The sequence below is a fragment of the Ochlerotatus camptorhynchus genome, unplaced genomic scaffold, assembly GCF_037179485.1.
Source record: "Ochlerotatus camptorhynchus isolate MF236.1 unplaced genomic scaffold, CSIRO-AGI_Acam_v1.1 ptg000300l, whole genome shotgun sequence".
Classification (NCBI taxonomy): domain Eukaryota; kingdom Metazoa; phylum Arthropoda; class Insecta; order Diptera; family Culicidae; genus Ochlerotatus; species Ochlerotatus camptorhynchus.
In genome coordinates, this window is record NW_027040788.1 from 1,091,082 (window position 1) to 1,117,644 (window position 26,563).

At 40.2% G+C, this 26,563-nt stretch overlaps 1 protein-coding gene across 4 annotated transcripts in view; it reads left to right on the forward strand.

Moving 5' to 3' along the window:
* LPCAT (lysophosphatidylcholine acyltransferase) overlaps window positions 1-26,060 on the forward strand; it is a 99,410-nt gene extending 73,350 nt beyond the window's left edge. For 3 of the 4 annotated variants that reach the window (XM_065228699.1, XM_065228696.1, XM_065228697.1), the window contains exons 4-10: window positions 459-676; window positions 12,346-12,613; window positions 12,679-12,942; window positions 13,008-13,161; window positions 13,233-13,340; window positions 25,006-25,141; window positions 25,210-26,058. In XM_065228699.1, the coding sequence (XP_065084771.1) occupies window positions 459-676; window positions 12,346-12,613; window positions 12,679-12,942; window positions 13,008-13,161; window positions 13,233-13,340; window positions 25,006-25,141; window positions 25,210-25,298 (1,237 nt within the window). In that variant the 3' untranslated portion in view covers window positions 25,299-26,058. Of the gene's footprint in view, window positions 1-458; window positions 677-2,006; window positions 2,213-12,345; window positions 12,614-12,678; window positions 12,943-13,007; window positions 13,162-13,232; window positions 13,341-25,005; window positions 25,142-25,209 lie in introns of all 4 variants that reach the window. The other variant, XM_065228700.1, reaches the window with a different exon arrangement.
* The last annotated feature ends 503 nt before the right edge of the window (window positions 26,061-26,563 follow it).

The window sequence follows — 26,563 nt, forward strand, 5'->3', positions numbered from 1 at the left end:
CGACGAATGCTAACCTGTTTTCGATACACTTGAGTAAATCTTTCCCATATTTGGAATTTAAAATAGTTGCCATAGTAGGAGATACATTTCCAAGTTATACGTAGGATCAAACAGTTGAATTAACCAAGATTGAATAGTAGTTCTGATATAAATACGTCTGCTGATAAATTTTATGTGAATTAGATCAGGTTAATGTTAATTTAAGCTTAGAAATATGCCACCGCATCACAATCTTCACCCGATGTCAGACAGCTTTTTTTCAGAAAACCTAATTATACCCAACTGTGCTTCAGGAAACTAGACATGACTAAAGTATGAGTTGTACACAAAACAATCAATGGATAAAATAAGCAACTCATTCGATTAGGATTAAGTCGCTCATTACCAATCATCAAAACCAAGCTCCACCAAGCTCCCCTAATGTTGTGCAATGTTATCGCTATCTATCCCCATTCTAGAGAGCTACGCCACGTAACCGCGGTAGTGATGCGAGCACTGTTCCTGTTCGGTTCGTTCAACCTCATCCGGACAAAGGGCGAACGGGCATCGCCAAAGGAGGCTCCGGTGATTTGCGTGGCGCCACACACCGCGTTCTACGATTCGATTTGCGTGATCCTGTTCGGGCCGTCGGCAGTGGTGGCCAAGTACGAAACCGCTTCGCTCCCATTCTTTGGAAGTAGGTTGCTGCTGCGCGCTTTGATAGCGTTAGCTCTTAGGTGGAAAATATTACAGAACGAACGGTGGGCAATTTTAGGTCATTTTAGGATGAAATTGAGCGAGTAATGTTCGAACTACCGGTCATCACGATGATACACGATCAATTACAGACATTATTTATGAAATTATGGTACTTATCATTGTATATATTTTGGTAAAGCGATTGACGATCATCCATTCGGAATGATCATCCTGTACATATAAACAATTACCAACGATCGCCAGTGTGACTAATCTATGAGGTACAGTTATTATTTTGAGTTTATTTATTTTGATACTAGTTTAAGACGGACCTGATGGTGACTGACTGGAGTATGGAACGGTGCATGTACACTAAAACTGTGACGAAGGTTGACTAAAACGACTACTTTCCACTGAAAGAACACAGCAATTTTTTGACTTTTATGATCTCTAGTAGCCTGTTAACGACCTCATTATTGAGCAGGAAGAAGCGGTATAACTGCATTAAATTGCACAACTGACCCGTACCACGATTTCCTCAATTATGAAACGACGCTATCCCCACCCAACACCACATATCGAAGCCATCATATACGTAACTAGAACGAGAACATTGCGGACATACGAGCATACACTTTCCATTGCATACATACCTCGCAAACAGGATTGCATAGCACTACTAACATTCCGTTAGTCATTGTGATTTATTGCAATTTCACTTCTCCTACTTTTCTATTTGCATCGTCCTTATCAGGTTACCCTGAAAAGACAAAGTATTTTCTCCTATTCTCGGCTTCCTCTGCAAATCATTTGCATATCTGTAAATACCGCTGATTCGCGAGTCTTTCCTTCCATCTATTGGCCTTTTTTTTCCCGATTCGTTGCAAATTTCCCCTTTGTTGTTCCAATTACGTAAAACTTTCTTTCATTGTATCAATTGCGTTTATTTGTTTTATTTCTTAACATTCCCTTTAAAGAAACATAATACTTTCTACCTCTGTACAAATACCAATTCCTTCCGTTCCTTCCCAGCAAGCTTTGCAGAGTTTCCCGCTTCTGAATGTATCCATTACTTCTGATCAAAATCTATCCCCATGAATACCATTGTCTGCTCAATCATGATCACTGTTCTTATTCTTTTTCTTTCTTTCTAATTTTCCATCCTTCTGAAATCGAAATTAACCTCGAAATCCAATTATGCACCATGATAAAATAATAATAAACCAAAACACGTCATACTTCATCTTGGACCATCCACCAACCAACCGGACCTGGACGACCTGAACGTCAACCATCAACATGGACATGAACCCGTGTATGTAAAACAGACGAATAAAACAACTACTGAGCCAGTGTGCGATTGCAATGTACTCGTTTGCGGGTCTCGGCATTGCGATCCGCGGACGGAAGGCCACCCGTTCGGAAGCCCCGGTTCTGGTGGTTTCGCCGCACAGCTCCTTTCTGGACGCTGTCATCATCTATCTGACCGGACTGACTTGCCCGTTGGTTCGGAATGCGGATGCCAATCTGGGAAGTAAGTGTGCGCGCTGGTGCGTGCGTGTGTATTTCTATGCCAATAGTTCCCGTAGTTTCGACGAGTATTGTCTAGCTAGGCTCCTATCCGTATTGCTACTACCAACAGTGTGATCTAGAGCACTAATTATCCTGTATTCTATGACAGACAAATCTATCCATAGTCCATTCAATGCGCACGAGTATTGATGTTCCGAAAGTGAGGATAACAATAACAACCAACATTTTTGGCTGAAGCGAAAGTGAGGATAACAAACTTCACACTTGAAAATGGAATTACGCAAGTGTGCGTGTTATAAACGTCAGAAAGGTCTATAGGGGAAACAATCCTATTATTGCGGTACGTTAGCAGTGTATCAACCGGTGGAAACTACTAGAATGGGGTACGTCAATCGATTTGCTTGCGACCAATAGGCTAATCAAGTAGTGAGCCAATTTAAAATCGTTAGTTTCCACCGGTTGTTATAACTCTGTAGTTTGAACAAGGCATAACACCATAGAGGTAACTCTAAGACCAGAAGGTCCCGAAGAAACGTGCTCAAAGTTTTGGCTCAGCTCTGGTACTATCTTCGGTTCCAAGCTAATCGATGCACCCCTCGAAACATAGGAAAATCCACGAACCCCGAACCCTCATTTTATCTGCCAAACTTTCATAGCTAATCAAAACAAACATAGTGTGGTACTAGAATTTAGACTAGAATGGGGTACGCTTATAGATGTACTTGTGACCAATAGCAACAATCAATACGAAACTATCGATTTGAAATTGGCTCACTACTTGACTAGCCTATTGGTCCTAAGCAAATCGATTAACGTACCCCATTCTAGTTAAAATTCTGGTACTACACTATGTTTGTTTTGATTCTCTATGAAAGTTTGACAGATAAAATAAGGAATTCGTGGATTTTCCCATGCTTCGAGATGTGCATCGATAAGCTTGGGACCGAAAATAGTACCAGAGCTGAGCCAAAAAGTTGAACACGTTTCTTCGGGACCTACTAGTCTTAGAGTTACCTCTATGCCAATAGGCTAGCCAAGTAGGGAGCCAATTTAAAATCGTTTGTTTCCACTGGTTGGTTTGTATGTGTTGTTCAAGTTTGCTATGGGCCATAAATTTATAGACCAGTTAAGAGGGTATTGTCAAATTTGTGAAATCCTATAGTGGAAACATTTGATGTCAGTCCCGTGGCGCCAGGTGAGTTTGAGAGGAAACGTCAACCACACCGTTTGACACCATCAGAATAAAGATTTTACACACGCAAATTAAAGAATTTGTCATTGAACATTTTACCAATTTCCATCGGTAATTGTCTTATTCAACAATTTTCCACAGATCTGATTTGCATCTAAACCAGTCACACATAAGAAATCCGGAAGATCATAACCACTAAAGCATTATTCTATTTTTCCATTTTTCTCAACAAAAATATTCCTGTGCGCCAAACAGGATAAAAAATTAAATTTTTCAACTGAAGATCAGGTTTTGCAGCATCTCAGATGAATCAATTTATCAGAAAATATCTCAATTTTTCTGCAGTCTACTGCAAATAACACGAAGACTTCTTCCTTCAGCGGAAATGCCTGTGTCATCAGCGAACAAAGATTTGTGGCAACCCTGAGGCAAATCCGGGAGGTCCGAACTGAAAATGTTATACAATATAGGCCCAAGAATGCTACCCTGAGGAACTCCAGCTTTAACAGGTAGTCGATCAGATTTGGTCAGTTAAATAATTTTGAACTAAATTCATAATATAGAGTGGAAAATTAAACTTGTTCAATTTTGCAATCAAACCTTTATGTCAAACATTGTCGAATGTCTTTTGTATGCCTAGAAGAGCAACTTCAATTGATCAGCCTTCACATTTGTTTGAACGAATTATATTGGTAACTCTTAAGAGTTGATGAGTAATTGAATGCCCATGGCGAAATCCAAACTGCTCATCTGCAAAAATCGAGTTCGTATTGATGCGAAGCGAAGTTTATTTATTGAAGAAAGCAAACTTATTGGACGGTAACTAGAAGCTTCTGTTGGATTTTTATCCGGCTTCAAAATCGGAACAACTTTTGCATTTTTCCATTTATCAGGAAAGTATGTCATATTGGAACATCTGTTAAATAGTTTACCAAGAAAGACTAAGTACTTTGTGAGAGTTTTTTTTTTATGAGAATATAGAAAATTCCACCATCATCTGGAGCTTTCATATCTTGAAACTTTTTAGTCCCCAAATCAGTCCCCCAGTAATCATCAAAAATATTTTCCCGGGAGAAAATATTCAGATAATCCCGAGCAACCTGCTTCTCAATAGGTCTAGTAAGACCCAAACTGAAATTATGGGAACTCTCGAATTGCTTAGCAAGCTTCTGATCTTTTTACCGAATTTGTGATCTAAATTTGACCACCTTCTTTAAGCGTTGGAATAGGCTTTTGAGGGTTTTTATTTTTTATTTTTTGTGGGCTTCCACAAGGTTTTGTTCCTCAAGGCAGAGAATCACGCTTTAATTTGTTTTTGCAAATCCCACCAGATAACTTTCATGGCAGGATCGCGTGTTCTTTGATATTGCCTCCTACGGACATTTTTCAAACGGATCAAGAGCTGAAGATCGTCGCCTATTATAATTGAATCGAATTTAACCTCGCATTTTGGTACTGAGGCAGCTCTTGCTTCAACTATAGAAGTAGTCAGAGATTCAAGAGCATTATTATCATCATCTTTGGTTTGCAAAGGAATATTTGGATCGAAGCCTTGTATATTATATTCAGAGATCTTATTGACTATCTGCTTATTCGAGCAAACTCTAGCGATCTGTTGTTTCAACTTTGGCTTATAAGTTAGCTTTAGAGGCCTTATGTGTTAGCTTCAGAGATTTTATAGATCGACTTTGAAAACCTAATGTACCTATGTAACTACGGAGATCTTGCAGAAGCCTCATAGGTTAATTTGCAATTCCTATGTTTTCATGAATCATCTTCATCGATTTGTTTGTTTGCATGGAAGCCTTATGGATCATACAAACCACACAGATAAACTAAATCGACCTTGTAGATCAACTCCAGAGGTCTTATGGGACAAGTTCAATAGACGTGTGAAACATGTTCAGATGCATTATGGGGTAAGTCCAGAGGGCTCTTGGGGTCTTGCTAGTCATTGAGATCATGGGTCTCGTTGGGAACATCTGGGACTAGTGGGATCTGTTGAGACTAGTTCAGAGGTTTTGATGTATGAGTCGAGCAATTCCAGACTAAAGAGCAAACAGAACTCAATGTTTGACTCGTCCTTCTCCGATTGCATGAAACTTTCATAATTGTTTGTTATGAGCAATCATTCACATTTGTGCTAAAATTCGGTCATTTTGAGTCTTGCAAATTTGTTAAAAATGGCGTATGTGACATTTTTCAATAAATCGTAGCTCGAAAACGTCACTCCTAATCGAAATGACGCATGGCACAAAGTTGTATGGAAAAATAAAGTGCTTCTAGAAAAAATAAACACGGTATTTTTTTTTGTAATTCTGAGAAAAAAATACATACCAAAAAATGTCCTTGTTCACTATTTCTGTTTTTTTTATAAAAATTGACATAAATCGTAGAGCAACAACTTTTGATAACAAATTTCAACTGTCCAAGATTATCAATACTTAAAAAGTTTGCATTTTTCATTTAAAAATAATAAAACATATTTACCAATTTCCATCGGTAATTGTCTTATTCAACAATTTTCCACAGATCTGATTTGCATCTAAACCAGTCACACATAAGAAATCCGGAAGATCATAACCACTAAAGCATTATTCTATTTTTCCATTTTTCTCAACAAAAATATTCCTGTGCGCCAAACAGGATAAAAAATTAAATTTTTCAACTGAAGATCAGGTTTTGCAGCATCTCAGATGAATCAATTTATCAGAAAATATCTCAATTTTTCTGCAGTCTACTGCAAATAACACGAAGACTTCTTCCTTCAGCGGAAATGCCTGTGTCATCAGCGAACAAAGATTTGTGGCAACCCTGAGGCAAATCCGGGAGGTCCGAACTGAAAATGTTATACAATATAGGCCCAAGAATGCTACCCTGAGGAACTCCAGCTTTAACAGGTAGTCGATCAGATTTGGTCAGTTAAATAATTTTGAACTAAATTCATAATATAGAGTGGAAAATTAAACTTGTTCAATTTTGCAATCAAACCTTTATGTCAAACATTGTCGAATGTCTTTTGTATGCCTAGAAGAGCAACTTCAATTGATCAGCCTTCACATTTGTTTGAACGAATTATATTGGTAACTCTTAAGAGTTGATGAGTAATTGAATGCCCATGGCGAAATCCAAACTGCTCATCTGCAAAAATCGAGTTCGTATTGATGCGAAGCGAAGTTTATTTATTGAAGAAAGCAAACTTATTGGACGGTAACTAGAAGCTTCTGTTGGATTTTTATCCGGCTTCAAAATCGGAACAACTTTTGCATTTTTCCATTTATCAGGAAAGTATGTCATATTGGAACATCTGTTAAATAGTTTACCAAGAAAGACTAAGTACTTTGTGAGAGTTTTTTTTTTATGAGAATATAGAAAATTCCACCATCATCTGGAGCTTTCATATCTTGAAACTTTTTAGTCCCCAAATCAGTCCCCCAGTAATCATCAAAAATATTTTCCCGGGAGAAAATATTCAGATAATCCCGAGCAACCTGCTTCTCAATAGGTCTAGTAAGACCCAAACTGAAATTATGGGAACTCTCGAATTGCTTAGCAAGCTTCTGATCTTTTTACCGAATTTGTGATCTAAATTTGACCACCTTCTTTAAGCGTTGGAATAGGCTTTTGAGGGTTTTTATTTTTTATTTTTTGTGGGCTTCCACAAGGTTTTGTTCCTCAAGGCAGAGAATCACGCTTTAATTTGTTTTTGCAAATCCCACCAGATAACTTTCATGGCAGGATCGCGTGTTCTTTGATATTGCCTCATACGGACATTTTTCAAACGGATCAAGAGCTGAAGATCGTCGCCTATTATAATTGAATCGAATTTAACCTCGCATTTTGGTACTGAGGCAGCTCTTGCTTCAACTATAGAAGTAGTCAGAGATTCAAGAGCATTATTATCATCATCTTTGGTTTGCAAAGGAATATTTGGATCGAAGCCTTGTATATTATATTCAGAGATCTTATTGACTATCTGCTTATTCGAGCAAACTCTAGCGATCTGTTGTTTCAACTTTGGCTTATAAGTTAGCTTTAGAGGCCTTATGTGTTAGCTTCAGAGATTTTATAGATCGACTTTGAAAACCTAATGTACCTATGTAACTACGGAGATCTTGCAGAAGCCTCATAGGTTAATTTGCAATTCCTATGTTTTCATGAATCATCTTCATCGATTTGTTTGTTTGCATGGAAGCCTTATGGATCATACAAACCACACAGATAAACTAAATCGACCTTGTAGATCAACTCCAGAGGTCTTATGGGACAAGTTCAATAGACGTGTGAAACATGTTCAGATGCATTATGGGGTAAGTCCAGAGGGCTCTTGGGGTCTTGCTAGTCATTGAGATCATGGGTCTCGTTGGGAACATCTGGGACTAGTGGGATCTGTTGAGACTAGTTCAGAGGTTTTGATGTATGAGTCGAGCAATTCCAGACTAAAGAGCAAACAGAACTCAATGTTTGACTCGTCCTTCTCCGATTGCATGAAACTTTCATAATTGTTTGTTATGAGCAATCATTCACATTTGTGCTAAAATTCGGTCATTTTGAGTCTTGCAAATTTGTTAAAAATGGCGTATGTGACATTTTTCAATAAATCGTAGCTCGAAAACGTCACTCCTAATCGAAATGACGCATGGCACAAAGTTGTATGGAAAAATAAAGTGCTTCTAGAAAAAATAAACACGGTATTTTTTTTTGTAATTCTGAGAAAAAAATACATACCAAAAAATGTCCTTGTTCACTATTTCTGTTTTTTTTTATAAAAATTGACATAAATCGTAGAGCAACAACTTTTGATAACAAATTTCAACTGTCCAAGATTATCAATACTTAAAAAGTTTGCATTTTTCATTTAAAAATAATAAAACATATTGAACAAAAAAAAATGTGTGATCTAAGTTTTCATAACTTTTTTTTATTTTCTACTCAAAATTACTGAAAAAAAAAATAACCGTGGATATTTTTCCGAGAAGAATGTATTTTTTCTTACAACTTTGTCTCAGACGTCAATTCGATTTGAAGTGATGTTTCCGTGCTACGATTTATTGAAAAATGTCAAATAGGCCATTATGAAAAGTTGCATGATTCAAAATGACGAAATTTTAGCACAAATGTGTTTCAAGCAAATTGGAGAATATCGTATCTGATCGCTTCGTCATTTGGCGTGGAACGACTCAATACTGATATCATACCTAAAAGACATGTTTTATCACCAAAACAAGGACGACTTCTTTCTGAGGCTGTGCTCCATTTGGTGAATTTACACCTAAATTTGACAGATGGAAAATTTTCAAATAAACCTACTATTGAACCAGAATTATTTCTGACCGACAAGGAATCAATTTTGACAAACACCTATTAGAAAATCGGAAGATCAACAATTGAGGGATTTTCGAACATTATAGGTTATTTTCGAAGTGTCAAATTTAAGTGAAAATTTACCAAATGGAACACAGTTTGAGACTGTGTTCTTCTTCTTCTTCTTCTTCTTCTTCTGATTTCCTTCACACTTAAACAGAGACCCTGAGTTCGGTAAAAAAAAATTTCCGTCTTAGATCGGTAATGCTAAAAATTACAGATGTTTCGGTATTTTCTCGCTTTATTGCTGAAAACTGTAAATGAAATGACCGAATTTCGGTAATTTTATTTTAATTTACCGAAAAAGGTAAACATTTTTACCGGCAGATCTGTAAATCAGCTTCATCACTGACTTCGGTGAAATATTTTACTGAAGTTTCGGTAAACAAAGCGTTCCGTTACTGAGTTCGGTAACGGTCTAGGTAAACGTCAAATCCACCATATTGTTATTTTCGATCGACATTAAAAGCGTTCATGCTTGTGAAAAATAAAAAAGGTGAAATTATGGAGGCTGTTATGCAACACCAAGATGAGCGAATCGTAGATATTTTCCGTAAATAATTAATTTTCGTTATCTAAATAAATACCGATTACAGATGGCCGATGTTGTTGCTTGTTTTTTTTTTCTGTCGGTCCAAGTTCCATTCCCGTTGGCGACGATCTTCCAATGCTTCCTTGTTTTCAGTGTAGCGCCGAATCTTTCCGACAAAAACTGAAGTTTTCAGATCGTCGCCAACGGTTTTATTCATTGGTGGTGCAATTTGCAACACTAGCTTATTGATCACGACTGCAGCCAAATTTTTGCATGGGTTGCAGTGACCGCCACCTTGGAACAATATTAAAGCAAATTACTGTTGAGTCGGTGACCTTTTTAAAAAATTACAGATCACTCGGTAATTTTCGATTTGCATATCGTCCTCAAAATTACAGTTCTCCGGTAAAATCGACTACAAATTAAGCAATGCACATCGGTAAACGTTACCGATCGTTCGGTAAATTTGACAGCTAATTTTGCTGATCCAGTTTACAGATTTTTCAGTAATGTTCTCGATTACCGAAAACATTATCGACCGTTCAGCTGTTGAGAATTCGGTAAATGAATTACCGAAGTCGGTGATTTTTTCTAAGTGTGTAAAGCAAATTACTGTTGAGTCGGTGACCTTTTTTAAAAAATTACAGATCACTCGGTAATTTTCGATTTGCATATCGTCCTCAAAATTACAGTTCTCCGGTAAAATCGACTACAAATTAAGCAATGCACATCGGTAAACGTTACCGATCGTTCGGTAAATTTGACAGCTAATTTTGCTGATCCAGTTTACAGATTTTTCAGTAATGTTCTCGATTACCGAAAACATTATCGACCGTTCAGCTGTTGAGAATTCGGTAAATGAATTACCGAAGTCGGTGATTTTTTCTAAGTGTGTAAAGCAAATTACTGTTGAGTCGGTGACCTTTTTTAAAAAATTACAGATCACTCGGTAATTTTCGATTTGCATATCGTCCTCAAAATTACAGTTCTCCGGTAAAATCGACTACAAATTAAGCAATGCACATCGGTAAACGTTACCGATCGTTCGGTAAATTTGACAGCTAATTTTGCTGATCCAGTTTACAGATTTTTCAGTAATGTTCTCGATTACCAAAAACATTATCGACCGTTCAGCTGTTGAGAATTCGGTAAATGAATTACCGAAGTCGGTGATTTTTTCTAAGTGTGTTTATTTAACGTCGGTCTCTGTTCCGCAATCTAATACCAATCACCGACGGACATCGATTGCCATCCATTGACGGCAATCGAATGTGCAGGAAGGCAGCTTCCACACCTGCGTAAGATGTCGCACCCATTCATGCAACACTCAAAGGCCGGGACCAACGGCTTTACTTCCCTTCCGAAGGAAGACGTGACCAGAGATTTTTATGCCTCAGAAAAATCCCACCGACCTCGGCTGGGATTGAACCCAGACCCATTGGGGTGAGAAAAGGCTGTGTTTCATTAGGATAATTTTCACTTAAATTTGACACTTCGAAAATAAATTATTATGTTCGAAAATCCCTCTGTTGTTGATCGTTCGATTTTCGAAAAGATGTTTATAAAAATTGATTCCTTGTCGGTCAAATTTAAGTCTGGTTATACCGAGGATGGCGACACATCTAAATCTCAATTCTAGATGCTCAACATATCTCACACTAGCGAATCAATCTTCGAAAAATTTCTGTCATTTCTCGCATCTACTTGTATCGCGCATCATCTTTTTGCAAGAAATCTTCAGAATCATCATCAATCTTCTTTATATCTACTCAGCGTGCGCGCAACTAATCACAGCAAAATAAATACAATTTTTCCTACATCGCAGATAAAGTCGCCCCCCTCGGGTTATAGCAGGTTTAAATAAACATTTTCTATCTGTCAAATTTAAGTGAAAATTCACAAAATGGAATACAGCCTGAATAGCCTAAACAAATATTTAATAGCATGAAACTACGGATCAGAGTTTGGAGAAGATTACATCGAATAAAGTTGAAAATACGTATGCTAATGATCTGGAAGGTTTTTCCTGAAATAACCACATACATTTGTGCCTCAGTATTGTAGCAATAAACTTATTTGGGGCATTTATTTATTAAGCACGAATCTTCAATTCATGGGGATGAAAAAATACGTTGAATAAAATCGATTGGACGGATCTGTCGGATCGCGGTAAATTGAATGATACGAAAAATAACAGCAGTGCTCTGGACTCACTTTATGTGTGTTGTAGACTTACACTGGAAGTCCTGTGGATTGTCTCCAGAAATCCTTTGAAAAACTCTTGATAAACTCTTGAAGAGCTTTGGAGCGTGTCCTGCCATCGCAAAAGACTTCTGCGGAGCCTTCAAACTTGAATCTCCATTCGATTTGTTTTAAAAGTTAACAATACATACCTTGTAAGTTTGAAGTTTGATTTTGCCATTTTATCCCGTTGCGTAGCTACTTCGGTTTATATCTGTGCTTTTTTTCTAATTAGAGGAGTGTAGCGACGGTCCAGCGGAAAAAAAATGAATTTCAGCTTTCAGAACACCAAATTACCATTCATCCCAAGTAATTAATCAAATAGCAGTCCTCGATGGTGTTCTCGAAATGGTTCTAAATGGTAATAGAAACCGAAAGGTTACTATCAATTAGCATTCCGTAAATTTCATCTGAAAAGAACGGGAAGCTTTCTCTAACCATGTAATAAGTATTCCCTAAAAAATCATCGCTAAAATTGCCCGCTAGATTCTTGTATTCCTATTATTCCTACCTCATGCAAACCAGTGGCGTCGCCCTATCCTCAATCTATCTAGGAACTAAGTCTCAAATCGTTAATGAATCTCCGATTATTGCTTGTAGCGACAAGATATCAATAAATCTAGAAATTTATGTGAATTTTGCATTTATTTCGATTTGCGATTTGAATAGAAACATTGATCAGATTTTGACTTTTGTTCACAGGTAAAAAGCGAGATTAAGCGACACCCCTGACCTCTACAGATTGAATTCTAATGTACCTCTTTCTTCTCACACAAACACAATCTCAAACCCCAAAACTTCTCAGAGCTAATCGACTACGCGCAGCCCATCTACGTGTGCCGTGAGGACCCAAATTCTCGGCAGACCACCATCAAGGAGATTATCGAACGTGCCAACTCCAAGGAAGACTGGCCTCAGATCTTGATCTTCCCCGAGGGAACCTGCACCAATCGGACGTCGCTGATCCAGTTCAAACCGGGTGCCTTCTATCCGGGCGTTCCTATTCAACCGGTACTGGTGCGGTACCCAAACAAGATTGACACCGTAACATGGACCTGGGAGGGACCGGACGCGTAAGAAGAGCTCTTCGCAGGGTCGCTATAGGATTGTTTAGTGATGTTTTACATTTGTTCGACAGGTTACAACTGCTGTGGCGAACGCTAACGCAATTTCACACATTCTGCGAGATTGAATTCATGCCCGTTTATCACCCCAGCGAGGAGGAAAAGAAGGATCCCAAACTGTACGCACGAAACGTACGGAATCTGATGGCTCGGGAGTTGGGCATTCCCGTTTCCGACTACACGTTCGACGATTGTAAGCTGATGACGTTCGTCAAGAATGTTAACATGCCATATGCAGCATTTAGTACCGACATCGATAAACTAAGGAAGGAACTAGGGTAGGTTCTTATGATAATGTTAAGGCGTAACAGCAGCGTGGTGTTTACAAAATTTTAAATTTCAGATTAAATAAGCTTCACATCGAAGAGCAAATACTAGCAGACGATACCAAATTTACAGACGAGAATAGTTACCTGACGATAGAGGAGTTTTCCAGACGGTTGAACGTTGCAGTCGATAACGATTCGACGAAAAAGCTCTTCCGAATATTTGTTAAGGTATGTTGTGGATGCTAAGCATTAAATGCAACAGAACTTGCTGATGGTGATCGTATGTTCTATCATTTTAGCCTGAACGCAGCATGGACGTGATCGATGTTAGGGAGTATCTGCTGATGACGTTGTTCCTCATCACACTGTATTCACCAAAGTTGAACTATGTCAGAGCATTGTTCCAGGTACGTGTTTTTTCCACGGTCTCACAGGTTCGGATTTTGGTGCGTTGACCAGTCCGGTTTGATTTCCGAATGTTTCGTAAACTCACAAAAGCAGGCCCAGGTCTTCTTGATTCGTACTCCTATGTCGCTCTTGATCCCACCGTCTGACGCTCTCTGGCAACCGAGGTATGTGTGCCAATGGAAATGAAAATGCAGGATGTGTCCAGTCTAGTGGATAGCCTTCATGTCTCCTCACACGCTAAAGGTCAAATCTCAGCCTGACCAAGTCACAAATTGACAGTGAGCACTGAGCATGCTTGAGGGCGGATGGATTATCTTCGTCAGTTTTCTCTTTTGTTAATAACTTGCTTGTATTAACAATTCTCGGTGCGTTTGATTTTGCTTTTGATAGTCAATACAACGTGTTACAGAACTGTATTGGATAAATTTCAGAAAATTGCTTCCCTTAGCTGTAGCAATTTAAAGAGAAAATCGTTGAAGAGAATCGATCATCGAAGTTAGGCCCTTTTGCATGCTCACTGTCAAAATGTCCTAAACTGTGTTAAAGTTTTTAAAAACCAGTTTTCCTGGATTTTGATTTTTTTTTTGCTGGGTTAGAAATCTTCTACATTGGTGTATGTTTTCACTACTTTGATAATTCACTCATTCCCTCCATCGAGTATAATACGCCAATTTCGAATTATCCTCGATTTTGCTAAGCTGCTAAGTATTATCATAGAGGTAACTCTAAGACTAGTAGGTTCCGAAGAAACGAGCTCTAGTTTTTGGCTCAGCTCTGGTACTATCTTCGGTCCCAAGCTAATCGATTCACCCCTCGAAACATAGGAAATTCCGCTAACCCCTCATTTTATCTGTCAAACTTTCATAGCGAATCAAAACAAACATTGTGTAGTACTAGAATTTTTACTAGAATGGGGTACGTTAACCGATTTGCTTGGTACCAAAAATCTGGTCTTATAGTTCTGGCATTCTTCTGTTTATGTTTGTGGAATTCGATTCGCTGCAGCTGTTCCGACTGCAGCTACCATAAGGTTTGTTACGGTTTGGTCCCAATAGGAGGCCGGTGCCGGTGGTGTAGTGGTAAGCGTGACTGCTTTCTAACACCCCAATGGGTCTGGGTTCAATCCCACCGGGGTCGGTGGGATTTTTCTGAGGCATAAAAATCTCTGGTCACGTCTTCCTTCGGAAGGGAAGTAAAGCCGTTATTCCCGGCACATGTGTGTTTGAATGGGTGCGATATCCTACGCAGGTGTGGAAGTTGCCTTCCCGCACATTCGATTGCCGTCAATGGATGGCAATCGATGTCCGTCGGTGATTGGCACTAGATTGCGGAACAGAGACCGACGTTAAATAAAGGAATGAAGAAGAAGAAGTCCCAATAGGAACGTCCTTCCGCGGGCCCATTATTTCCTTGGAAAAGTTACACGCAACTTATTCGGGAGTAAGCAGCAAGTGATTGAAAGTGTCGGCAAGAATATGATATACCACAACGGACTCTTCCGCAGCATCCAATATTATCACCTATTGCATCCTGATGAATGTGGGCGTATAAAGAGAGAGAGAAAGATTAGTAATTTCCATTTAATTCCACTACCTTATTTGCTTATCCTTGACAGATACGCGTATTTCGTCTACAATGTGCATACTTCTTCAGTGTCTTGTACTAATACTCTTCAGTACAAGACACTGAAGAAGTCTGCACATTGTAGACGAAATACGCGTATCTGTCAAGGATAAGCAAATAAGGTAGTTGAATTAAATGGAAATTACTAATCTTTCTCTCTCTCTTTATACCTATTGCATGTTCCATATTTGCCAAGAAACTTGTTGCCTATTCGGCATGGAATATGCTTGTGATTATGCTGCTCTTTTGGGTGAACTTCTCATCGGACGTACTGTGAACGTAGTTGGAAGTTCTCGGTATGTATGGTCAGTAGTTCACAAAATTTGTCTACATTTCTCGTCGAATGTTCTCTGCTCTTCTCGGAGATTCTGTAAATGCCTTCTCTGAAGTTCTCTGAACCTCTCGTCGAAAATTTTGTTCTCATCGGAAGTTCTCTGAAATTTTCGTCGGATGTCCTCAGAACTTCTCCTCGGAAGCTTTGAACTTCTCGCCGGAAGTCCTTTGATCTTCTCCTCGGAAGATCTCTGTACATCTCATCAGAAGTTCTCTGAACTGATCGTCGGAAGATCTCTAAACTTCTCGCAAGAAGTTCTCTGAACCTCCCACCGGAAATTCTCCCAACTTCTTGTCGGAAGTTCTCTGAAGTTTTCGTTGAACTTTAGGAAAGTTCAGTGAAACTTAAGAATTTTTTTAAGTACTTTGAACTTCAGGGAAGATCTGTAAACTTTTCGTCGGAAGTTCTCAGATTTTTTTTTACCGGAAATTATGTGTTCTGTGAATCTTTCATTGGACTGTGAGCTTCTGTGAACTTCCCTTTAAGTTCAGAGAATTTCGCCTGAACTGCAGAGAACTTCGCTTGAAGTTCAGAGAACTGCTTTTTAAGATCAAAAAACTTCCGTTGAAGTTATCAGATCATTCATAAATTGCATAGCAACTCTTTAAAGTTCCTTCGCAGTAGTTCTGCGATCTTCAAGGAAGTATTGTAAACTCTAAAGAAGTTCTTCGAAAGTCAACCATTTTTGAGAACATCTCAGAATATTGCGACCTTTGTGTTTAATCTAGTGACCTTCAAGTATCATGTCTAAGGTTGAGGTGACATGTCACTTCACATGTCACATTAAGACATATCTGCATTATGCACCGCCTCTCTGAAGTTTACAGGAAATTGGTACAAGTACTCGAAAGTTTGTAAAACCGCTCTGAAGTAGGGCAGACTTCATCAGAACGCATACGACTTTTCTAAGGATAGCAGAGCTTTGCTGAAGTTCGCAGAACTTCTCTGAAGTTATCTGTACTTTTCTCTGAACTTATTTGATGTATGCAGAACAGTTCGGATATGTTTAGTGTAATTTAGAGAGCTCTACTGAAGCTATTTGAAGTCATGAATCATGAATCACGGACTTTATGGGAAATTAAACGATTGAACTTATAAAGAAAGTAAGTTTTGCTACTCGGTATGCAGAGGACATTTCGTGAATAGTTGGGGGAGCTTGGAAAGTACGAGCGAGCTATGGGTGAATATGAATATGTTGGAAAATACGGAGCACCGTTGGTTTGCGACGATGAATAGTTTGGAGACGATGGGGAGTCGTTGGGTGATATCGGACTTGTTAGTGATTGACTTATGGGTGAGGAGTTGTTTGTGATTTAAGAGTGAGTGTTTTCGACTGGTTGGCAAATCGCTGGGACTCGTTGAAGAGTACGTAAGATATTTTTAGTGATTACTGTCGGACTCTCTTCGTCACTGACGAAGGTGTATGAAAAAGATGATGTTTTTATCGATACAATTTATTTTTGGTTTTCGTCAAACGTCACTGACCCAACTGACTGTTACCAATTCTGATTGTGAGTGCCACGAAGTGAGGGTTCGATTCCCGCTCCAGCCGGTGGAACTTTTCGCAACCCCAACATTTCCCTACTGGTCTACTGGGTCTTGTGTATTGTCTGTTGTCTAGTGTTCAGTCTGTGAAACCTCTGGTTGAAAACGGTGTCAACTGTCTTTTTTTACTCTTCAACGGGACCCAGCGATTTGCTGACCAGTTCTAAATTCTCACTCAAGTCCATGGAAAACACTAACAAGTCCGATATCACATTTGTGATTCCTTGGATTATGCTGATGATGAGAAGCATTATCCTTGATCAATCTGCAGTACAGCATCTTTCTAATAATCTTCTTACAGTCGTGTAAGAATGTTTAGAGTAAATTGTTTTAGAGTACATCAACCAACCACTCCCTCGCGCAAGTGAATTCCCGCGCATTATGTTCCTTTGTTTTTGTCAGTTGCAAATAAAAACCCAAACAAGATACAACGCAACATAGTTCGTCGCGAATTTATTTCCGAAAATTAAACTAAAAATTGCGTTTGATGCAACAACATTTTAGGGTCCTTCGGTTCCGGATGTCACGATTTAACGGTTGACAATGGAAGAACTGACGATTAAGCGGAACTCGCTCTTCGAGAAGATGAAGTAAGAGCTAAATACGGCGAAACGCGTCCATAGCCGGAGCCCTCCACTTTGTAAGGTTGGGGAACGCGTCGATCGGCTGCAACAGGTCGGAAACAATTTTTTTGACGTGCTGAGTGAAATCGAAGACAAAACGCCGTCATTGGAAGCAGTTTCATCGGTTTTCAACTACCGGACTGAATTTGAGGAGTTATATTATGAAGCCAAATGTACCTACTCGCAGATGGAGGAAGGTTCTGTTGGTAGTGATGACACGTTTGAGGAACCAACCAATAATCTACGGCATGCAGTTTCGGCACTGCTGGAAACGCAACGATTGCTCCTGTCGAACCAAGCTGCAGAAAGCGAAACGAGTATGTAACTGCCCAGCTAGGGGACTTTTGACAAGCGCATCACTTCGTGCCACTGTAGCTGAACCAATGCTCAACGTACGACTCCCTCCAATCAACATTCCTATCTTTAAGGGTGACCGCAAGGACTGGCGCTCTTTTAAGGACCTTTTTGTTGGTACCATTCACGACAAGGAGACAATGCGTGACTCACAAAAGCTGAAGTATCTCGTTCCATACCTTGACGGTGAAGCTAAGGCATTGGTGAGCTCGTTTGCGATCACGGATGCGAATTACAACCAAGTGTGGGACAAGTTAGTGGAATCACAAGTCGTGTCATCTACGTACCCGAGCAGCCTTCGGAAACTAGTAACGACATCCGACGAAGTTATTAGACAACTGAGTGCTATGGGTGCCAAGAACGAATCGCGTGACCCGTGGCTCATTCACCTCATTTTGGAAATAAAAAATCGACAAGGAAACACGTTCTCAGTGGGCCACAAAAATCGTCGATATGCAGAATCCTACGTTTCAAGAGTTCCTGAAATTCCTCGAAAACCATTCTGATGCCCTTGAGACATGTTCCTCGTTCACGCGGAAGATCTTTACGAATCCGGAAGCTACGAAAGAGGAAATTCGGAAGGATCAAGCGAAGCCGATAGAGAAGAAGTTTCAAAGCTTTCACATCGCACCCCAGCTGTCCCCGAAGTGCTCTTCGAAACAGTATCAGATCTATCAGTGTAACTCCTTCAAAGCCTTAAGCGTCGCTGACCGTAGGGAGTTAGTGCAGAAGTCAAGGCTGTGCTTCAACTGCCTCAGTGAAGTCAATGGCTCAGTGCGTTTAGTGCAAGCGCCGTCAATCCAATCGGCATGCAGCTCACCGGCCTCAGAGCCAGCGGTATAGGAAGTTCGCTCAACCAATGAGGTCTCGAGCTTCAAAGCGGATGTACTTCCGACACAGCCGCCTACCAATGTTGCGGTGCTACCTACGGCACTCATTACGATTCGAGGTAAGAGTGGTTATTTTCAGATAGTGAGAGCCATGATCGATTCCTGCTCCGGTGCGTCGCTGATCAGTGAAGCTTGTATGACGCGTCTCGGACTCAACCGAAGCAATGCCAGGTTCGCTGTCACTGGGGTGGCAGGTGACGCAGCTGGTACTACCAAGGGGATAGTACATGTGGAACTGTCATCTCGATTCAACGATGAAGTAATCCTGACTACCCAAGCATACTTTCTGGATGTTTTGACTACAACTATGCCATGTCAGACTTTCGACGTAAAGCGAATGATGTTCTTGCAAGCGATCCCGTTAGCTGATCCGAACTTTTGGAAACCAGGAGAAATTGACGTCATTCTCGGAGTAGAGTTGTTCCTATCTATGTTCCGAATGGGTCAAATTACCGATGAAGATGGATTGTCAGTAGCACAGAACTCGGTGTTTGGCTGACTGGTAGCTGGACGATTTGAAGGTGGGGCTTGTATTCAAACACATTGTATGTCCCTCAATGTCGACTCCGATGTCAACATCGACAAATCGCTGCGAATGTTTTGGGAGAGTGAAGAAATTCCGTCGCAGAAGGTGCTCACAGCTGATGAGATCCGTGCTACTGAGATTTTCAAAACGACTCACAACCGAGATGAAACTGGCAGATTTGTGGTTCGGCTACCATTTGACGAAACGTTAACTGCGCTAGGAGAATCGCTAGTAGCAGCCGTCAAGAGGTTCCATGCCATGGAGCGAAAAATTTTGGTGAATCCGACGTTTAAGCAGCAGTACGAACACTTTATGTCGGAGTATTTGCGTTTGGGCCACATGGAACCTGTCCCGGACGAAGAAATCGACAAGCCGCCGAACGAATGTTTCTATTTATCGCACGCTGTGCACAATGAAGATAGCTCAACGACTGTCGTTTTTGCCGGTTCATGTGTTAGTTCATCGGGAATCTCACTCAACGATCGATTGCTTATTGGACCTAATAACACTGAAAACTTGCTGGATGTATTATCTCGCTTTCGTAGTTATCCAGTAGTGTTCATAAGCGATGCAGAGAAGATGTATAGACAAGTATGGGTAGCTGATAATCAAGTGGGCTACCTTCGAGTGGTGTTTAGGAAGAATCCCGAAGATCCCATGCAACACTTTCGCCTGCTTACCGTTACGTATGGGACATCATGTGATGCATATCTAGCTGCAGAATCTCTTCGACAAGCCGCTCGAGATAGTGCTGCAAATTTCCCGGTTGCTGCTGAAAGAATCCTCAAAGGCTTTAATGTAGATGATTTGATGTCTGGTGCTGACACTCTAGAAGAAGCAAAGCAATTAGTCACCGAAATCTCAACAATTCTAAGCCATGCTGGATTTTTGTCCTTAGGAAATGGTCGTCGAACATACCAGGATGCTTGGCATACACAGTTTTGCTCGCGAACTGCTCATTTGCTAATAACTTTTCACAGAGTTGACGAAACATAGTTCTGTTTAAAGCAGTCGATAGAATAGAGTTTAAGCTTCTTATAGATTTGTAAAAAGGAGATTTTTATTCTAGTAGGGAAGAGCGCTACTTCGTCGTAATCGCCTATTTCCGTTCTATCGAGCAAAAATCATCAATAATATTAATGATTTCACAATGCACAAAACAATAATACGTTTGTTCCGATGCGTTAGTTCATTAGCTACAACATAAATCCTATTAGAGCGCATTGTATGCATATTTATGCTCATTGTTCTCAAAACAAAAGAAGCGCTCCTAGCGCATCCCCTTTTACTCCGTTTATCCGTAGGACGAAGAAAATCTAATGGCGTTTCAATGCGTTTGGACGGAATTGAAACGCGTAGGACGAATTTAGAAGCAAGAAGCAGTGTTAGATTTTTAATAATATCTCAACAATGTTTGACTCTTTATCAAATCCAACGGTACGTATGGAAAGGTGGATAAATTTAGAAGTTATCTTTGATGAAAACATTCCGTGTTTTGTTCAAACCCTTTCCAAAAAGCGTAGTAAAGTGCGCGATGTCCTTAGTAGGACGGAAATTAGATCAAAAACCCTAATAAACTGTATTTGATTTTGCATTGCAAAAATGAAGTGAAAAAAGCTCGCTGTACATCTCGGACTTCAAGAGTAAACATTCATTGGTGTTGATTCAAATGATAAGATTTACCTGCTCTTTTGCATGTCTACAGTAAACTATGATCCTAATCTATCAATTACTTTAAAGAAAATTAAATTTCAACAACTGAGTGAAAAGTTATTAACAAATGAGCAGTTGGTGTGTACAGCTGTGCATGCCAAGCATGCATACCAGAACTCGTCGAGGACATTGCAGATAGTAGAGATGGCCCAATTCCTTTGCAGTTCACAAATGACTCGGATTCTGTTAAAGCCTTAGGTTGGTCACCCAGAGAAGACTCGTTTGACTTCAAGGTGTATCTACACATTGATAGCAGCAACACCAAACGGCAGCTTCTGACGGACGCATCGAAGCTGTTCGATACTTTCGGGTGGCTTTCATCGTGCATCGTCAAAATCAAGATCCTGTTCCAGCAGCTCTGGTAGTACGACTTGACCTGGGATGACCCACTTCGCGCAGCAATTGAAAAAAAAAATAATTAAGAACAATATTCACCCGTTGGATTGTTAATCACGAAGGAAGAATGCAGCTTGTTGGGTTCTCAGACGCATCAGAGTCCGCATATGCCGCAGTAGTCTATGGCCGTTCGGTAGATCCGAACGGGGAAGTACGAGTTACACTAATCGCCGCTAAAACCAAGGTAGCACCTATCAAGCAAATTACATTACCACGCCTCGAGTTGAATGCTGCTGTGCTCCTGACGACGCTGATGAAGAAGATCTCTTCTGCTCTCAATCTGCAGATGCATGCTTGGTCGGACTCAACAATAGTACTAGAATGTTTATCATCGCACCCACGAAAGTGGAAAATATATGGGACAAATTTCATCGGTGCTGATCGCCAGATGCAGGAGTTTTTCCAATCCGATGAATTTAGAGCTCAAGCAAGCCGCTTTTCTTCGAACGTAGGCATCAAGTGGACATTCATACCACCATCCGCACCCCACATGTGTGGTTTGTGGGAGGTGGCAGTGAAGAGTGTCAAAACGCAGTGCTCAGTCGTGGACCGCAAACCTTCGAATATCTGTGTACTATTCCCAAGGAGAAGCCCGCCTAAATTCAAGACCGTTGTGTGCCATTTCCAACTCCAGGGCATTTCATCATTCGGCAGCCGACGTACCCGTTAATCGTTAATCGACTCGACTCTTGGCAGATATGTCAGAAGCAGCTAGAAGAAATTTGGCAGCGCTGGAGAAATGAATACGTTTCATCTTTGCAACCACGAACCAAGTGGCAATCTATGGAGGATAACCTGCAGATCAACAGACTTGTTCTAGTAAAGAATGAGAACACTCCACCAGCACAGTTGGAGCTTGCCCGGATTATCGCGGTCCATCCGGATCGTCAAGGTATTCTGAGGACTGTCACACTTCGCAGAGGATAGTCTGAATACCAACGACCGATCCACAAGTTGGTACCGCTGCCAAAAGCTTAAGATATTGAGGCTCCTGCCTCAAATTAGGGAGTTTGTTTAGAGTAAATTGTTTTATTTAGAGTACATCAACCAACCAGTCTCTCGCGCAAGTGAATTCCCGAGCATTATGTTCTTTTGTTTTTGTCAGTTGCAAATAAAAACCCAAGCAAGATACAACGCACAATAAGGCATTTTACGAGACGTTTCGAGTCAGCTGTTTTTTTTTTCTGTTTACCTATTTTGACGTTTACCAGTGGGCCGATTTGTTGACATACCACGACCAAAATCAAAAAAAAAACATCAGACGTAAACAATTAAAAATGCCTCGAGCGCGTTCGAGTGGCCCGCCAGGAACTGTCATCAAGACGTCACGTAAAATAGCTTATAGTTCGTCGCGAATTTATTTCCGAAAATTAAACTGAAAATTCCGTTTGATATACCTAACAACAAAGAAGATTATTAGAACAATCAATACCAGTTCAATATCCAGCTGCCTAAGATTTTTTTTTAATCTTTATTAAAGAGATTTTTAGCCTTAGGCTAGTTCATCTCTACCATAGAGGTCTCTACTGCCTAAGAAATGTTTTGTCGCATACTTCATCCAGCAACTTAAAACACATCGGCATAACAAAGCAAACTAAAAATTGCTCAAACGTCATTTAGCACATGGAATGAAATAAAGCGAAATGGAACGACGCTAACCTACTCTACTATATACACTTAACCTACTATGTACAAATTGCTTATTAAAGCATGTTCAGAAAGATTGCATTTTTGGATAAATTTGGTTGTCATATCCTCAATTTTGGAATCTACTTTGGGAATTTCTGCCTCTTGATGGAGGTCTGCTATTCTTGTGTCGAATGGACGATCTAGGATCATCCTCAACACTCTATTTTGTGCAACCTGGATTTTGTTCCTGTGGGTCTGAGCGCACGATTCCCACACCGGGGCGGCATAGAAGATCGCGGGGGCTATGATCTGTTTGTAGACAGCCAGTTTGTTTTGCCTTGAGAGGCGGGATCTGCGGCAAATGAGCGGATACAAACACCTAACCAACGCGGAGCACTTAACTAGGGTTTTCTCTATGTGCGAGCGGAACAGGAGCTTCTCATCGAACAACATCCCGAGATAAGTAACATCAGCGGACCACTCGACCCTTGTACCATCCATTATTACGGTACAGGAGGGAGACGGTTTAAGTTTTGGCGATTGTCTGTGAAGGAACATGATCGCTTGGGTTTTCGAGGCGTTGATTTTGATTTTCCACGTGGTGGCATAATCAGTAAAGGTGTCAAGGCATCGTTGGAGCTTGTTCGTAGTTTCACGAGGCATCCTACCCTTGACGGCTATCGCGGTGTCATCTGCAAACAGGAAGAACACGCAACCGTCTCCTAGAGGAGGGATGTCCGACGTGTAGATGCTGTAAAGCAGTGGTCTCAGCAGACTCCTTTGCGGAACACCTGCTGGGATCGGAAATTGTCCCGAAAGGGAACTATTCAACGACACCCTGAACGACCTTTGCTGGAGATAGTTACGGGTGATTTTCACAAGGTATGGTGGAAAGTTGGAGTTACAAAGCTTGTAAATAAGTCCGTCGTGCCAGACATTGTCAAACGCCTTTTCGACGTCTAACAAGGCCATGGCTGTGGACTTGGATACAGCTTTGTTACTTCGGATGTTATTCATCACCCGCACTAGCTGATGATTGGTGGAATGCCCCTTACGGAACCCGAACTGTTCCGGAAGAAGAATGTCATGTTCCTCCACACATTTGTTCAGTCGGCTGAGGATCAATTTTTCGAACAGCTTGCTCAGCGCTGAGAGCAGGCTAATCGGTCAGTAGCTTGACGGTAGTGAAGGGTCTTTCCCAGGTTTGCGGATCGGGATGATTTTTGCCACCTTCCAAATGCTTGGAAAGTAGTGCAGCTCCAAGCATCTGTTGAGGATGGCAGCCAGCAGCGAGTGGACCCTCGGGCTGAGATTTTTCAACGCTAGTTTGAATATTCCGTCAAACCCGGGAGCCTTCATGTTCTTACTGTATTTCAGCGCTGAGCAAATTTGTTCCTCTGTAATCCGTTCTTCTGGAGGGACGGCACAAGGGGAGGCATCTAACGCCTGGACGCACTGCGCAACCTGGTTCTCGAGTGGCCTTGGGATTGTGGAGCCAAGCAAATGCGTTGTCCATACATTGCAAGATGGTCACTTTTATAGAAAACAAGTTTTGCTATCAACAAATTTGGCATGTCTGCAAACAAGTATGTCGAAGTTGCCTAAGTAGACTACGTCTTTAAACCCAGGAAGTTTAATTGAAATCTTAGAGGGTGCTGTCAGCTTCATAGACGCTATGGGATGAATTTCATCTTTTATAAGTCGCTTTAATAGATTTTTTAAAGTAATTGTGGTGTTTTCATGGTTATTTTGGTTTTTGATTTTTGGTTCTTGGTTGTACCCTTTGTGCCAGCTGCTCTAGGTAGAACTTTCGTCTGTTGTTAATACGGTACCATAGGCCCTTGCTGCGTTCCTCTCCTACTACCACTTACTACATTCGCCGTCAAACCGACAATTTCTTCGATTCGAAGTCGCTGCGCTGCGGTAGTCCGTATATAGCATTGAACAGCCCTGGAGACGATCGAGCGGCCTTTAAAGAGTTTACAATTACATTCTTATCATAACTAACCCATTCCATTTCAATGCTTCCAGCTTTACGGCGATCGTGGGAAGGTCTCTCGACAGTCCTTCTACGATACACTGAAGTACCTAGTACTGATCAATCCCCAAGAAGTGGATGCCATCTTCATGACGGCGGATAGTGAAAATTTGGGTGAAATTTCGTTTGGTAAGTCGCACTTTGGCTGAAGCCCCTCTTTGCGTTTCATTCAGTTTTCTTTAATTTTTACTTTCCAGAACAATTCACCAAAGTGCTGGACAAGTACCCAGCGATCCAGAAGAAGCTCCAGAAAAATAACGATCCAAACAACCTAAGGCTAACCTAATTGTGCATACCGCGTGGTAATTTGTTAGTAGCTGTGCCCTTCTTGATGAGATCTATAATTTCATTTTAATTATACAGAAAACACACACACACAAAGATAAATTAGGGAAGTATCATTTTGTGTGAACGATGGCAGAGTGTAATTATCGTCGGAAATCTACTTAAATCCATATGAATATTTATTATTTATTGTGTTTGTAATACAATAAAACTATGCATGTGAAGCAAGCAAACAATGGTATTAAGACCCAAACAAAGTCGCTAAACCTAAAATGTACTTTTCTCAGTTATTACAAGATTTTATGTTACTCTCGAAATAGACGCATACTATAAAACATAGGGCAAATGACTGAACGCTACCCAATAGTGATCTTTTAGTTACAGAGAAGGTAAAATGAAGGGATTGTATGCGATAAAAAAAGATCGAAACGGATATTTGGCTATTCTGATATCAAACCAAAATCAAATTCAGGATCAGGAAACTGAGTGTATAATGCTATTTAAATGGAGAGAAGTGTGTGTGAATCGTGACTAGAAAAAAAAATGATAAAACAACATGGACAGATACAGGAATGTCGATTTGTGTCTAATCTGAGCAGTCTTTCAAGCTTCTTATACGAGAAATCCGTGTCTAGGAAGAACTAGCAAATACCTACAATAACAGCGCTTTATGCATACGTGTTATACTGACAGAGCTGTTTCATGTGACGTATTTTCCGGAGTCAGTCGGTTTTTAGTTAACGTTGTCGTCGAAGGAGTAAATGAGATGTTCAGTCTTATTGTGAAATAAGTACTACTGTAGCTTGTCTCTTCACTGTTTCCGAAATTCCTGTGTAATGGTAAGGATGATATACCTAATAATTTATGTCAATTGTTGACTATAGTAACGTATTTATCAAAGAAAATTTTTAAAGTGTTGATCGCTAATTGAATCGTGACCTTTATTTTCTGTAAAAGCTTTACCATTTTTAAGAAACAATAATAATATAATAGGGGGGGGGGGGGGGTAGGGAGAATATTTAAAGCCCCTTGTCTCTCAGAAGATTTGACTGCATTTCACGTAGTTCAATCACCAAATCGTAAATATTTTTTTAATCAGTGAAAATAGGTATCCCTGCCTAGGAAGGATCTGAAATTTTTTCTTAGTCTTAAAACTATGATATTTGATCAAATTACGCGATCGTTTATTTAAATTTGAAATCGAAGAATTTATACTTACAATCTGTATAAGAGATATCTATGTTTAGTTACAAAATCTTGAAAAAA